We start from the raw sequence: 16,556 nt of genomic DNA, 5'->3' as shown, positions 1-16,556 counted from the left end.
TAAATAATTTTATTGGTGATAAAATACAAAAGTCTTTTTCAATTAAAATTTTAATCATTTATGAAAAAATAATTAGATAATTCTTGAAATGTTTATTTTTTTTAATGGATATGTAATAAAATGCAAAATTAATATTCTTTTGGATATTATCAAATCTAATATTATCTAATATTTACATATTCCTTTATTTTCATTTAAAATGTGGAAAAATATCTAATTCAATCAGTAAACTTCTGATATTGTTTTTATTATCATTTCTAAGCTCCAATCTAGAGACATCTTTTTTGCTGGATCAATCTGTCCATCTGTAATGCAGTCTCAATGGCTTCCTTTCATAAGTGATATTTCTGTCTTAAAAGTAAAATTCATTCTCCTTATAATAAAAATTACTACATTTATGAAGGTCTCTTTTTTCATAAGTTTTAAATTCTGAAGATTTAAAAATATGAAAGATAATTTAATTATTGATAAATTTGGGATTAGTTACTTTCTAAAATCTGTGTTTTCCATAATATTAAAATTGAGACCTCCAAGGACGACAACTTATTCGCAAACTATGATCTTTCTCAAACTGTTAAAAAATTAATTAATTAAGGAAGCGTTCACTTATTATGTATTGCTTTCGGAAGGGAGAGGATCAAGTTGGGGTTTGAGATTTTGTTCAAGCACTAATTTTTTTTTTTTCTTAGAAATTTTCTTTTTGCGTTACGTATTAAGTAAACGATCCCTAAATTAGCTAGTTAAAATTTTATGTACATATATATACAAAAGACTAGAGCATTAAAATCTCAAAGTTAACACTTAAAATGTCAAATGCTTTTTTTGTATCATTACAAAATTCATATCCAGGCGTTGACACTGAATTTCATCAAGATGAATTTTATTTTGTTCAGAGAGTTAAAAAAGTTACCAAGTCCTATTTTATAAAATCATAGCACTTTTTCTTAAATTTCATCGAAAACTTTTAGAATTTTTTAGTATACTTCAATCATTTATTTACGTAGTACTTTACAATTTAAAAATGCAATATAAGAAATGATTTAAAATTAGGTAATCAAGAAAAATTGCAAAATTGTGCATATAAAATTATTATACTGATAATTTGACTAATCGAACGGTGTTAATTAACAACAACAACAGCCCCGCGACGATTCTACTGCTTCTTCATTAATAGCTCCTCGTCTATAAACAGTTAAAAGTTGTCTATGAGATCTAAAAATAAAAAATTAACATTAATATACAAAATTAAAAAAGATTTATGTTTAAGATTTATTACCGAACGACTACATCAGTATCCTGTACCACTTCGCCATCACAATTCCAAACACTGGTGTATCTGCTGGGACCTACTGAAATAGGTTGTGTTGAGTCCGTCAGACTTCCTTCACTATTACTATTTAAAGCTTTAAAGTAAAATTTCTTTGTTTTGTAAAGTTCAACAAACGGATATTCCGAAATTTGTCCTTTTTTGCTGGCAAGTTTTAGCAATAACTTAATGTTTTGGAAAAGGCTTCCATGACGCACAAGAACAAGATGTATATAACCGTCACCAAGATGACAATAAGGTGAAAATCCTGATGGTGAACGTTCGCAAGCACATGAAATGTTTGCAGAATTGACCATAAAAAATTTTCCTGTTATTCTCTTATATTTTTCTTCACTTTCACCATCACGTTTAATTTCAGGTGTGTTATTGTTGTTATATGTTTTAGGCTTTGAGCAAATACTGCAATTTTCATAACATTTTGTTTCCTGTTCATTATCACAGACATTAGAATTTTCATTTCCTTGAGGTGAATTGCTTTCGGGTTCCTGAAGTAGCATTAATTCAACATCATAGCCACGATTCATTACAACTTTCTTAAATCCAACGTATTCATAACGCCTAGGACCAAGAAATCTATAGTCATCATTTTCAAATGCAATATCACCAAGATAGCCATAGGCTACAACACTTGCATAGAACTTTATTAATCCACGTTCAGTTGATATACTTGAAATATCAAGACCTGTCGTTTGTCCTAAAACAATGTGTATAATGCAGGTTTTAACGTCTGTAGTTCCATGCATACAATAAGCAATTGTGTCTGTTGATCCAGCCGGTATGATACCTACATCAATAGAATTATTTATTTTGCTGATTAATTAAAGAAAATGTTTTTATCTTACCACAAGGAATATCAGGAGTTTGAATGTTATCAAAATCTATATTTAACTGCTCATTGTTCTCAAGGCTACTGGAATGTTCATTTATCATTTTACGATAAATTAATCCATTAAACAATTCCGAAAATGTTCCATCACCTGCAATTAACAAAATTATTTTTTGAATTACCTTTTCAAATATAATCTAAAAGTCTGATATGAATTTTTAATTTTATATGTAGGCGGACAATTTCATATGAAATGTTAAATGCAGAAGAATAAATATCATAAACGTTCTGTATTTAAAATCTTACTTCTTGGAATTTAATGTAATAAAATTACAGGGAAAATTTTCTGTTTATTCAATTACGATAAATTACATTTAATTTAAATTCAGGCTACATAAAAGTTTAGTTCTTCAATGTAACAAGGACTCAAATGGAACCCGCTACTATTTGGCAGCATTCTGACTGCTGGGGATCGCTCGGGGTAAATCTTTAAGTTAAATGTACCTATCTAAAAAGATTTACTTATCATAACTTTACAATCAAGCAGTCGATAAAAAAATTAAGCCCCCCTTAAAGGTGGATGAAGTATTTTACTTTCTGACTGAGATAAAATTGTTTTAAAACATGTTGATAAACAACCTTACTATTCAACTCAAGTTTCAGGCACTCATCATAAAATTTTAAATTAACGAGAATTGTTTAAATTGTACACATTTTTATAAATTTATCACACAAATATTGCGAAATCGGTCAATTTTCAAATGAATTTCAGAGACTTAATTCAACCCTGAACCTTAAAAAATAATTTTTATATAAACTGAAAAAATTATGTATTCTGCTTGAATATCGTTTTATTTCTAATTATGAGACAAAAAACCCATTCATTTGTATTTATCTTATAATGAATAAATCAGTGTAATTATTAACAATCAACACACATATTTGTTGTGTTTAAAGTTGTGTTAGGATCAGAGATTATCAATTACGTATCAATAATCCTAAGAATTAAATTGCGTTAAAAAACTTGAACAAGTTTTACGTCATACTCATTTGTTATAAAACTATCTGAAACATTGTTTTGTGTTATTTAAATGTTATTGCCAAAAATTAATCAAATTTAAAGAATTTAAATTTAAAGTTCAAAAGTTTCCAATTTGAATACATATCCAAGAAAATTATTTAAAAGTCACTGAATGAAATGCTAAATTTTTATTTATTGCTTGTCATAAAAGAATATTTACGTCATTTTTTTATAGAATTCACCTTGCAACGTTTGAAAGATACATCTTTTTAGCAATATTCACACCCTATTTTATCCTCAAAAATTAATTTTACAAGTTTTAAAAAATGTCATCTAAACATTTGAATTCAATTTATTTGTACAGTTCATTAATTCCTGTTTATATTTTTTCGCCCGAGGCAAAAATAATGACTTAAAAACAAAATATTTCCAAGAATATGTGATTCACCTATATTTAAATGGTCAAAACTTTATTTTTCTTATTATTTACTTTGAATGTTTGCAGTCGGAGTTTTATTTTATTGGATGTATTAAACAATGCGCTAAAAAGAGACACATAAGCTGATCTTGACCTTGAAATAGCATTGAGTTATCTTGTTATTGTTTTAAAAGTTAAAACTATTTATTTATTTATTTATTTACAATCTGAGAAATGAATGACAGAATTCTATCTAAATTTTTCCTTAAGAAATGTTAATAATATTTTTAAATGATTTACAGTATGCAATAAAAAGCAACCGTCTGAATAATAATTATCAGATGCTACGTCAAAAAATCTAAGACATATCCGAAAAAATGATTCATGATGTATGAATAAACGATTAAAATGAACATCTTCGAAAAAATCTCTTGTAATGTCAATGACCTATACAACATCATTAAGTGCGAAAATTGACTTTGTCTTTGTACCGTTGTTAATTTAATTCAAACAAAAAACTACTTTGAAGTATGCGGAACCAAAATCAAATATAGAAAATTAAAAATAATTTACAAGGATAAACTTATGTTTGGATCATAATCTCGATTGCTACTGTTGATATTATTATGAGATTCTGAGATTAAGAGATTTTTTTGATCTGAATCGTTGTTTGGACAAAAGTTCTGGTGTTCTTAGTATTAGTTCTTTTCAAATTATTTTCATTCCCCATAAAACCCTAATGATCATAAAGTAGTTTTTTTCTTTGCTTGACGGTAAACAAAACTAAATTAGTATATAATTCGATTAAGCTCTCATAACAATCAATATTTTTAAATGAACAATTACCAAAAATGCAATATAAAAAAGTCACAATGTCATATTGATTAAATCAAATGTATTTGAACTCACCTCCACTACATGCTATACCGTCATATTGATCCAAGTGCTGCTGCATCACAAGATCAAATATTTGATTGGGTCTTTGGGAAATGATGACACTGACATCGACATTGGCCATTTGGAATATTGGTTTCGCATACTTTTCATAAAGTTGAAGGGCATTCTTTTTGCCACCGTACGGATTTATAAATAACAATAATTTCCGAGGACGTTTAAGAGCTAGAGACAATATGAGTTTTTTGAGTGTGAGAAAAGAATAAAAATAAAATAAAATGTAAATAAATAAAGTTGTGAATAAATTAACGAGTTGGCGCTACGTGACGCAGTGATCTAAAATAAATCAAGAGATACTCACAATTCAAGATTTTGGAAAGAGTATCATGCCATTCCTTAATAATATATTTGTCATTATTGTGCAGTGTGATGCTATGAATTCTCCAATTGTTAATATTATGGCACGATTTTTTTGAACTTCCACTTCCGACATCCTGAACTTTCGGATCAATACACCTTTTTGCATAATTAATGGTAAAACAACGAAAATCTTCTACATTATTGCTACTATTATTTTGAATTTCAACTGAATTAATTGACGGCGATGAATTAAAAGCAGGATGTTGTGGTGATGGTGTTGTTGATGAGTTCTTCCTTTTTGGATAATTCACACTAATTACATCGTGTATCGGAATGCTAATTTTACCTGTGAAATTAAAACAAAAAATCCATTCAATTTATTTTCATCATACACGAGGTAAATTAAGTCGCAAATCATTTTGTATTCTTTGAGGAAATTAAAATCTTAAATGAACAAGTTTTTACTTTATATCCGATGGGTAAATATTAGTTTTTTTTTATTTAATCTAAATCAGCTGCTGTTTAGTAAAATATTGTTTGAAGGATTATGAAAGAATTATAAAAACATTTGTAAAATTTGAAATCATTAAAAAAATCTAAAATTGTGTCATAAAACTAGTTTCATCATTGCAAAACAAATTGAAAATGTTTAAGCATAAACCAGTAGAAATTTTTGCTTGCAAATGATAAAACTGCATTTCAAAGCTCATTTAGTTCTGTATGTAGAAACTAGTTTTTGCTATTATGCATTTAGTTCTACGCAAGGTCGTTAGTTTCGCATGAATGTTTATTGCTTTCAAATTGATATTTGTTGAGAAATAATGAATGGAAGTAACAAAAAACATTATGTTTTTTAAGATTTTAATAGTACGTACTTTTATTGGATTTTTCCTTTTCCCATATCAGCGTATCATTATTATAAAAAACCCGATATCTCTTTTTATCGATTTCAAATGAATTAAGTAACACAACGTTGTTTAAATCCTGATAATCCTTCGTACTCATTTGGATCTTTTTTGACTTTTGTCCACTTCCTTTTAATACTTGAATCTCTTTATTCTTGGTTTCATAAAAATACTATTTGTAAGACTTTAAATTAATTTTTTTGTATTAAAATTCTCATTAACAACTACATAACACATGTATGTTGGTGGATTCTTTTTTGATCAATGACTACCGTGAAGCACCTTGAAGTCAACTAAATTCAAAACCGGCGTAATCATTTACTTTTATTAGCAATTTTATTTTACACTCACAAACTTCTCTTGCTTTTCACTACTATTCTTTGTTTCGCTTTTGATGTTTCGAAACCTGAAGGGATCGTAACAGTGTTAAGTAATTCCATTAAAAAATAAATGGTAAAAAATTAAGTAATAAAGAATTTCTCTGAAAATTGATGAATTAGGAATAAAATATTTCAATAAATCAATAAAGAATATAAATCATTTAGAAGCTGTCATCGTTTCAAAATTCAATTCAATTATGTTTAAATTTTCCGGCAGAAATTTCGAATTCGAAAATATTTAAAAATATGTGCGTTAAGTTATTTAACTGTTATTTTAATTTTTCAGGAAGAGAATATTTTACCTTGAAAGCCTGTTATGGTATGTAACATCCACAGAATTGTTAATGGGTACAAACTTCATTAGCATTTTACTTTGAACTTGAAGAATTGTTGTATTGGTTTTTGCTCTCAATGATTAAGCATGAAATATATCCAGATGTTATTGAGTTAAATATTTGTGGATTCATATGTTTTTAATATTAATATTTTGCTTACGTACAAAAGATCCGACGTAAATTTTTGACGTAGGATTTCAAAAATCCGGATTATCTGAAATAATTGAAAAAAATTATTTTGAAAATTGATGATTTTTTCCTCCTCATGATTTCTGTTTGTGATTGATTTGTGCATAAAAAGTCAAAAAAATAATTAAACTTTATTTTTGGCTGATCAAAAAAATACATAAAATAAACACAACAAATCATAAACTATCAATCAATTTTCGAAGTTTCCAAACCTTGAATTTCGAAGTTTCGAAAGCATAAAAATAACAAAAAATTCCATTTGCCGAGTATAAACAACAATTTTTAGTGACAAAAATTATTAGTTTATGGTGATTAATCAATTCAAAATAACTTAAAAAAACAAAATTTCCAATATGGATCGTGTAGAGAAGATAATGGATATGGTTTTGAAGATGGATTTCATCGAAGAGACATTTTCCGACATTGCTGTACAACGACCAGATATTGAAGAAAATAAATTGAAAGATTATCAAAAGAAAGTCGAAACATTTTTCACTCAACAAACTCCCGAATGTAAAGAAGCAGCATTATCAATGTATATATCACGATGCAGTGAAGCTAACTATCATCAATTAACAGTTTTGTATCATACACTGGATCTTTTAGTAAAAACAAATGTACTAAGTTCCAGAAGTGTTTGTGAGCAAATTTTAAATTCTGAAAAATTAGACTACAAAAATGAATTATTCTTTATGGAATCTTTTAAAATGATCAAAAAATTGATTGGTGGTGTTGACTATAAAGGAGTTCGAGAAATAATGAAGCAATGTCGTGAAAAAGTCAACAGTTTTCCAGTTGCATTATCAACAAGTATTCTTAATCAAATAACGAGTGTCGCTGACGTTTTGAAATATATTTTTGATCGTAAGGCATGCTTATTACCAGCATACTTCATTATTACTGAACTTCAGAAACAAGAAAATGCTGATGTTCATTGGAAAATTTCAACATTAACATCCAATTTCATCGAAGAATTTACAAGATTAGCACAAATGTTGTCCATAATTGGGCATTCATCTATGCTTCCAATTTTAGAGCCAGCTTCTGCATCTGGATATGGTGATTCAACCAATCCATGGCGTCTGGATCCTAATTTAAAGTTCACAACGCTCAAAGGAAATCTCCCTTATGATTCCGAATTGACACAACCACAAGTAGGACTTTTACGCTATGTTTTGCAACAGCTGTATTCCAAGGAAATGGTATGCTCAATGTTGAATTTACAAAAGCAGAGATCAGCCGTTTTGGAGGAGCAATTAGTATGGATGATTGTCCATGCTATGGAAAAGAGCGAACAGGAAAGCAACTCAGAACTTAATATTGATCCAAATGATTCAACACCATCACATAAGGTAAGAATGAAATGAATATCTCTTTAAATTAAAACTATATTTTTCCATAATTTTTAGGAATGGCTGTGGCTTCATTTCTCTTCTCAACTCATTTATTTTGTGTTGTTTCAATGTGCAACATTCCCAAATATTGTTAACGAGCTACATGAAAAATTATCATCAACTAATTTACGCAAAGGACGTGATGATCTAATGTGGGCATTATTACAATACATAAGTGGAAGTATCCAGAGAAATGCATTGTCAAACTTTCTTCCGGTATTAAAACTCTATGACATTTTGTATAATGAAAAGGAACCATTGCCTGTTCCAGATGTAAAACAGCCATCGAGCACCAAGAAAATTGCCGCAACATGCATTTATATTCATTTGCTGAAAAAAGCACAACTTGAAAATATTGCAATCAGGCCAATTCCGATTGCATTACGAAAACACTATGAATTTTTGCAACAACTTTCTGCATCTCCGAATTTAACTATTGGAGATGATTACATCGTAACATTGCTATGCAACGCATACTCAACAAATCAGGAATATTTCTCTCGTCCTATGACGACATTAATAGACACAATCTTGCTGAATAACAAACCACAAACTCAAGCAAATCAACAAGCTCTTACAACAGCACCATTATCAATGGTCTTTTTGGACTCATTGACAGTTCACTCAAAAATGAGTATTATTCATTGCGTTGTGAATAATTTGATGAAACAAGCGGAAGCTAAAGGAACTATGGTTTCAAACATGTCACCATCACATGTTGCTCCAGCATTAGTTGAAACATATTCACGCCTTTTGGTCTATACGGAAATCGAATCACTTGGAATTAAAGGATTTTTATCACGCCTCCTTCCGACTGTCTGTAAATCAAATGCATGGAGTATTTTATATACGTTACTGGAAATGTTTTCGTATCGACTATTTCATATTCAGGCACATTATCGTTCCCAACTACTTCTCCAGCTTCATAATTTAACTCAAAACTCTCACATCAATTCAGCTCAACTTCATCTATGTTTTGAATCGACAGCTCTTCGACTATTAACTGGATTAGGAAGTGCTGAATTTCAATTCCAACTTTCACGTTTCTTCACAGAACCCAAAAACTTGTCATCAATTGTTTCTAATGACAATGAGGAATTAAATCGTGTTTTGATATTGACAATGGCACGTTCGATTCATATTACTGGAATGGGTGATGTTAGAATCACGAGTAGCGAAGGTGGTGGAAATAATATGTACCTAATGGACTTACTTCAGATGGTCATGAAAAACACACCACATTCCTGGGCACAACATACACGTGTATGCTTCCCAAAAGTTTTGTCGGAATTTTATGCAAATCATAATTTTCCAGTTGAGGATAAACAAATGTTGAAGAAGTCAATTGAGGAAGAGTACAGAAACTTTATGTCCATGAGTAATGAGAATGATACAATATCATACTTCAGCCAACGACCATTATTCCTATGTCTCTTATTTAAGCTAATCTCAGATACTGGAGAAATCAGTCCGATTGCTTACAAAGTTTTGGAAAGAATTGGTGCAAGGCTGTTTTCTGCACAACTAAGAACATTATGTGACTTTTTGCTCTATGAAGTCATGCGACGAAGTGAAATTCCAAAACTCGTAGACTCAATGAATGATATGATCTGGAAATGGAACATTGTAACTATTGATCGTCTTGTATTATGCTTGGCACTGAGAACACAAGAACAAAATCAAATTGAGATGCCAACTGCACAAGTGTTTGTCATCCAACTTTTGCTTATTAAGAACTCTCATTTTCGAGATCGTGTAATAAAGTTTGTTGAAAACAACTCTCCCGAATATTGGAAACAATCAAACTGGCATGAGAAGCATGCAGCATTTCATAATGAATATCCAGAGAAATTTGCACCTGATGAACATTCTCAAGTATTGCCTGTTTACTTTGGAAATGTTTGTCTCAGATTTTTACCAGTACTTGACATTGTTATTCATCGATACTTGGAAATGTCAGTTGAAACAACGGCACCACTGGAATCAATTTTAAAAACTCTTGGATGCTTATATAAATTCCATGATCGTCCAATCACTTATCTCTATAATACATTATTCTACTACGAGATAAAACTTCGTGACCGCTTATATCTAAAGAAAGTTATAGTCAGCACAATAATACTATCATTGAAAGATGTACGCGAGAAAAGTTGGGCTCTCACTGAACAATATCAGATGTATGTTAAAAATACTCAACAAGATGATTCATCTAGCATAATCAAATGGGTTCCTGATTTGAGTTATTATATGTCACTTGTCAAACGTCTCATTGAAAGTAAGTTGCTCAATATTCTTAAATGTATGAGATTAATAATATATTTTTAATTATAGCAATCGAAGGCGGCAACATCTTTCCTAATGTAGATTGGCGATTCAACGAGTTTCCCAATCCACCAACACATGCTTTGTATGTAACAGCAGTTGAACTTCTTGGACTTCCAGTTTTGCCTCATACTGTTGCAAACAATTTATTTGATGTAATCGTTAAAGGATTAGTAGTAATTTCATATCAGCACATTCATACATGGATTAATGCTGTTGGTAAGTTGATCAGTCTTTTGCTTAATTTAAGAATTTTAGCTAATCTTATATTTTTTGAAGGATTAATAACTGCAGCCCTACCGGAGTCTTATTGGTCTGTTATATACGATCGTCTTGAGGAAATCATTTGCCATCCACAAATGAAAGAGTGGACTTATCGTCAATCACCATTTGATATGTTTAATTTCAATACAGTAAAGTGCGCACTTTTGGATCACAAGTTCGTCATGCATTTGGCGATTGCACATTCAATTTTCCATCATTTTAATATTGGTCAAACATCAAAAATAGTGACATATATTAAAGAAAAATTAGTGCCACATATTAGAACAGAATATCAGCTACTTTATCTGCATCATATTGTTGGTCCATTCTTGCAACGTCTTGATCCAAAAGATGTTATTGAAATAACAAAAGTGTACTATGAGCTCCTCGAGCTCGTCGATAAAAACGTTGGAGAAGAAAATAATTTGGAATTTATGGATCCAATATGTGATATGCTTTATCATATTAAATACATGTTTGTTGGTGACTCAATGAAGACTGATTTAGAGCCAATCATAAAAAGACTAAGTAATCCATTGAAATCTAGATTGAGATTTATTACAAGACTTGGAGTTGAGGAAATCAAAACAGAAGTAAAACCACCTGCTATTCCTACACCGGCTGAACAAAGTCCTATGATGAGAGCTCAGCATCAACCGATGCCACAACAACAACAACAGAAAATTGCAAGAATTTAAAAGAAATTTTTGAGTAAATCAAAAAATTTTAATCTTTTTAACTTATAACTTTACTGATTATTTTGATTATTAGGTGTTTAATAATGTAAAATCTTAAATATAATTGACTTTTTTTTCATGTCATAATTCAGAAATAAAATTTTAGAAAATGAATTTTAATGGTTTTAAAATAATATTTAAATTAATCAATTTCAGGTCTGTTGTTATTGAAATTGTATAGGAAAGTGTATTTTAATTAACAAGTGAAAACGTTCAAATAACACTTGCATGTTGTCAAATATTGTAAATTTTTGAACTATTTCCTTTATTAAATTATTGTCAATTAATTTATAGAAAATGAAGTAAGGATTCTATTTTTTTGGTTTGTTTTCTTTTTCCTAATTAATAGTCTAAAAATCGACATGGATTGTGATCACGAAGTAAATGTATAGAATTTCTATTAGACTTCTATTTGTCATCATTTCATTTAAAAATGCATCGTATGCACTTCTGAACGACAAATAATCAACAAAAATTACTCTTCTAAATACAGTGAACAAATTCATACAAAACCTGAAAATGTAGCAAAACTAAATTTATTCAAATTTATTTTAACAAGTTTTAACTAATGTTCAATGAATTTTGTAACTAACGAAAAATCATCAGTCTGAAATTTGTTCAATAAATTTGTGCTAAAATTAAAGTAAATTTTAATTCTTTATTTTTATATTTTATAGAAAATAGATTTTATTCTTTAAACGGTTTTAAACATTTTTTTAACTATTTCGTCTTTTTTAATCTTATCACAAAAATATTTAGATAAATATTGCAAGTTTGTTTTAAAGTTTTACATTCATTATTGTCTTTAACAAACATTCTTTAGAAGAACTTTTATCGTATTGTCTATTAATAAAATATGCTTTTCAACATAGTTAAATTCTTTGAAAATTTAAATGGAAGTTTCTTATAATTTAATTTTAAAGTTCCAGTACGTCCAAAAGTTAATTTAAAATTTATCAATTTTTTTTTCCCTTTTAATTTTTCTTTTTGTCGGGAATAGTACTTTTTGATGGATATACAATAAATAATCCTAATTGGAATCCACTCAATAATACCGCAACAAGATTTTGATATACCATAAATAAACTATTTAAAATTATTCCGTAGACTAACCAGGTTAAACCGACTGCAAAACCCATAAAAATTATTGGAAACGGAAGACCTTCTGTCGATTTTTTTCGGATGATTTCTCCAAGTTCAGTCATTGGTGATGCAATGAGTGCATAGAGCAATAAAGTTACGATCATGCCAAAACGATTTTCGACAAGTTCAGGATCCTCATACTAAAATGAAAACGAGAATTTTAAATACAATTTAAATTATTAAATACAAATCTTACCTTAGTATAAGCAACCATAACTGCACTAAAAGCACCAGCTGCACCAATACGAAGCCATACATTAAACTTGTCGTTCAGCGGAGTATACATATAAAATATTGAGATGTATACAGCACTTAGAATCACTCCTATCAAGTTCTGTTTAAATAAATTTATCAGATAATTGAGATTTGACAATGACCTTCAATCAATACTTACGACTTTCACCGTAACCGGATCGTTCAGCATTTGACCAAAAACGACGAACATTATTGATCTAATTTTGAAAGAAATCAATTATGCAACTAATTAGCACAGATATAATAATCACTCACATAATTCCTCCACCGATAAAGGGAACAATACTGAATCCCTTAGTCGACTTTGCTTTACGGATTTCATTAACTAAAACAGCTGGAGTTAATAACTGTAGGACTGTTATAATAATAGCAAATTGTCCTACAGTATCTTTATAAGGGTGCAAGACGATTGACAACTTTTCAATCAATGCTTCCATTGCAAAATCAGTTTCAGATTGCTAACAATCAGAGCAAAAATTATATAGATGATAAGTTTTTTATCTCCTCAATAATCAGATAACAAAAAAATGATTTTTAATAATTTTCTAATAATTGCACTTGAATAAAGAAGTTTCTTTATTGAATAACTGTTAAACTATTAAATTGTCATGCACAGAAAAAATAAATAAAATCGTTCAGCAAAATCAACTAAGGGTAGTACGGTCGAAGAAACAAAAAACACAATAAAGACTAATGTGTATAGATATATCGAAAAATATGTTTTCGAAATTGTGTAGTGCGAAGAATCTTGGGTGACTATGACCTTTGGAAATTTAATGCATGTCAAAGTCAATCTTTTTTAAATTAATTTAATAACTTGTAAATTAGAGTGTTCCTTGCGTGTTCTGGTCAAATCAGAATCGATTTTACAAATCGCTTGAACATTCATTTTTACAAAATATATCCACAATATTACCTTTAAACATAATCTAGTCACCCATCATATAATGGTTTGTTTATATATATTTTATATACTTTAAAATTTTCATCGAATATTATCTCTCGTTTTCTTTAAACAAGTTGGAGTTTTTAAAGTTCTAAGCACGATCATACTGATGGGAATATGGAAAATAAGAATGCGTAAGCTGTTGGCAATAAGGTAAAGAATTTAATTCATCATTTATGACAATATATTAATATGATTTAAAATTTTGAAAAAGAAGAAGCAAATGCAAATTTATTAAAGAAATGTTTTTTAAATTAAGCTTTGAAAGACTTTTAAGATATAGCAAACACATTTGTAGTATTGAGGTGATGATTATATAAAACTTAAAAAGAAGTGAAATTTTGAAATTCTTTATCAATTTTTTTAAGAATTTGAAATTTGAAAATAATAACTTAATTCAAGAACACCTGTATTAACGACAACATTTCAAACATAAGTTATGTTTTGATTAATATCAGATGCCATGCCTATACGAGCAATAGTTACAGATATCATTCAAAACTTACAGATTTGTCAAGTATCTGTATTAAAAAAAAATCATGAAATTTTCATTATATGCCGAAAACAATTGAAAAAACACATTGCCTGAAAAATCTTTTTTTAAAGTCTATGATCCTACTTTTTTTCTTTTATTTATTTAGTTTGTTATATAAATAATTAGCTCTTTAATGAATTTATTGATGATTTTAATTTGTTTTCTTATTCATAAGAGGACATACAAAATATTTATTGCTGACCGTTTTGCTCATGTTGATTGAAATTTAATGACACTTATTTCAGATTTAGCCACATACAGAGACTTAATTTCTATGGACTTCTAGCGGCATTGTTGTTTAATGAGTACATAATTTATTACTTCAATCGATTAGGCTGGGAAAAGGCAGCATGTGAGACAGGTAGTAAATATTCATGTAACATAATAGACTATACACTATTGCTTTTGGTAATTTCATTTTCAGAGTCCTGTTCACGAATACTTTTCGTGGCTGATCCCCAAGTATTAGGTGAATCCAAAGAATCGAGATGGTATGCTCGTTATGATAGTGATAAGCACATATCTCGTAATTATCATCAAGCAGTATCACATGTTCGACCTGATGTGATTGTATTTTTGGGTGACCTAATTGACGAAGGAAGTTTTGTTGATGACTTTCTGTATGAAAAATATTTTCGACGGTTCGTTGAAATTTTTCCTGAACCTACTGATGTGAAAATGATTTTCATTCCTGGAGATAATGTAATTACCAATTAAATTTAATGTGATATTTAAATACTAATGTAAATTTACATCCACAGGATATTGGAGGCGAAGGTTCGGAGATGGTGAAACCGTCAAAAGTGAAGCGATTTAATAATTATTTTGAAGACAATAGTCAATGGAAATTCGACAACAAATTGAATATTTATCATATAAATCGAATAACTCATGAATTACCGTTGCTCAAAGATCAGGATATGCCTCAAATTGAGGAGAATTCAGGATATACTCGAATTTTGATAAGTCATTTTTCAATTATTCTAATACCCGGTGCATATTCTTATAAAGCAATTGAGAGGTTTCGTCCGCATGTTATATTCAGTGGACACTATCATCGAAGCTCCCAAATTACATCTGAATTGAAACGACTGCGATATTCTACAACCTTGCCATTAATGCATTCAATGTCATACGAATTACGTACCATAGAAACAAATCAAGAAGCTTTAGAGATTCAAGTACCATCATGCTCATATCGCATGGGAGAAGATCACATTGGTTTTGGACAAGCCGTAATTGAAAATGGATATTTGCACTATACACCTCTCTTTATACCCAATAGATTTACACAACTAAGACTTTATGTAGTATTTGGATTTGTACTCATTATTGTTAACATATTGATCTCTCACAGTTTTCGAAAGCTTTTAAGAAAATTCAATTTAACGCGCCAAAATTATCATCCTATTTAAGATTGAGGACAGTATTTAGCTTACTCACCATAGGACAAATAAGTGGACCCAAATTTGATGTTAAGTCATTTGAATTTGCCAAAGGATAAATAATGAGTCTCATATTAAAATTAATTGTGTCACTTATTAAGCAAAAAAAAAAATATTTATAACTTTTCATTAATTGTACGAATTGATCTGATTATTAAATTCCTTTAGATTGAAACAAAAAATAATTTTGTAGGTGAAATTTAAGAATAATAAAATTTTTTGAAGGATTATTCCAAATTACAATATTTAATTTTTATTTTGTTACCCTATGCACTACCAAAGGAACAAACGATTCAACGATTGATTGAGCTGACCAGCGGTTAATTCCTCGAGTTCCATATGGTTAAAGTGAAAGCACGTGTACGTAACACGTAAGGTTTTTCTATGAAAAAAGAACGACAAAAAATTATCAATGAATTTTCAAATTTGTTTCAATGAGAGTTTGTGAGTGAAATAATTAATTAAAAATTTTAACCGTTTTTTTCCTCTTATCAGAGGATATTTTTAATGTACAATTGGATTGATAATAATATTATTTTTATCATCTTCCGCTCTCAGATAACTTTTTGTGTGTGTGTATGTGGGTTAAATTCCTAAATGTGAGATTTTGATAGAACTAGAAATGTTGATTAGCTTTTGTTTCGTAACAATCAAGAAATACAGCATAAGTGCAATTTTGCTTTTTTCTTTTTACATATTTCATTATCTTTTGTCACAAACTTTCAGACATCCTATTAAAAAATAAGCTTAAGCTATTAACTCAATTTCCTCCCATCTTACACTTTTTCATTCAGTAATAATTTTATTGAACACAATTATTATATCAACGCTTATGATAAGCACAAATCTAATCATTTAAA

At 29.1% G+C, this 16,556-nt stretch overlaps 4 protein-coding genes across 5 annotated transcripts; 2 read left to right on the top strand and 2 right to left on the bottom strand.

Moving 5' to 3' along the window:
- Positions 1–970: 970 nt before the first annotated feature.
- On the bottom strand, positions 971–6,131 carry LOC139096015 (ceramide kinase-like). The gene is made up of 6 exons (XM_070647620.1): positions 5,722–6,131; positions 4,848–5,192; positions 4,502–4,711; positions 2,170–2,304; positions 1,277–2,111; positions 971–1,212 (listed from the first exon to the last, which is right to left on the bottom strand). The coding sequence occupies exons 1-6, from the start codon at positions 5,849–5,851 to the stop codon at positions 1,125–1,127; spliced, it is 1,743 nt and encodes a 580-aa protein (XP_070503721.1). The 5' UTR covers positions 5,852–6,131; the 3' UTR covers positions 971–1,124.
- Positions 6,132–6,913: 782 nt separating this feature from the next.
- On the top strand, positions 6,914–11,486 carry MED23 (mediator complex subunit 23). The gene is made up of 4 exons (XM_070647786.1): positions 6,914–8,007; positions 8,065–10,324; positions 10,381–10,590; positions 10,651–11,486. The coding sequence occupies exons 1-4, from the start codon at positions 7,009–7,011 to the stop codon at positions 11,331–11,333; spliced, it is 4,152 nt and encodes a 1,383-aa protein (XP_070503887.1). The 5' UTR covers positions 6,914–7,008; the 3' UTR covers positions 11,334–11,486.
- Positions 11,487–12,344: 858 nt separating this feature from the next.
- Positions 12,345–13,436, bottom strand: LOC139096201 (sugar transporter SWEET1-like). Its single transcript, XM_070647894.1, has 4 exons — positions 13,026–13,436; positions 12,910–12,967; positions 12,712–12,849; positions 12,345–12,655 (listed from the first exon to the last, which is right to left on the bottom strand). Exons 1-4 carry the CDS (start codon positions 13,205–13,207, stop codon positions 12,347–12,349), a joined length of 687 nt encoding a protein of 228 aa, XP_070503995.1. The 5' UTR covers positions 13,208–13,436; the 3' UTR covers positions 12,345–12,346.
- A 209-nt stretch (positions 13,437–13,645) lies between these two features.
- Positions 13,646–15,933, top strand: Mppe (Metallophosphoesterase). 2 transcript variants are annotated; one of them, XM_070647891.1, is made up of 4 exons: positions 13,660–13,869; positions 14,497–14,612; positions 14,676–14,953; positions 15,013–15,933. In XM_070647891.1, the coding sequence occupies exons 1-4, from the start codon at positions 13,826–13,828 to the stop codon at positions 15,664–15,666; spliced, it is 1,092 nt and encodes a 363-aa protein (XP_070503992.1). In that variant the 5' UTR covers positions 13,660–13,825; the 3' UTR covers positions 15,667–15,933. The 2 variants fall into 2 exon arrangements, with proteins under 2 accessions (XP_070503991.1, XP_070503992.1); XM_070647890.1 differs by having other exon boundaries at positions 13,646–13,869; positions 14,497–14,953.
- The last annotated feature ends 623 nt before the right edge of the window (positions 15,934–16,556 follow it).

Source organism: Chironomus tepperi, unplaced genomic scaffold (genome assembly GCF_022539635.2).
Source record: "Chironomus tepperi strain 1889 unplaced genomic scaffold, CSIRO-AGI_Ctep_v1 contig_376, whole genome shotgun sequence".
In the NCBI taxonomy this organism is placed as follows: domain Eukaryota; kingdom Metazoa; phylum Arthropoda; class Insecta; order Diptera; family Chironomidae; genus Chironomus; species Chironomus tepperi.
The sequence above is the reverse complement of the archived record's forward strand: the minus strand, read 5'-3'. Positions and strand labels throughout refer to the sequence as shown.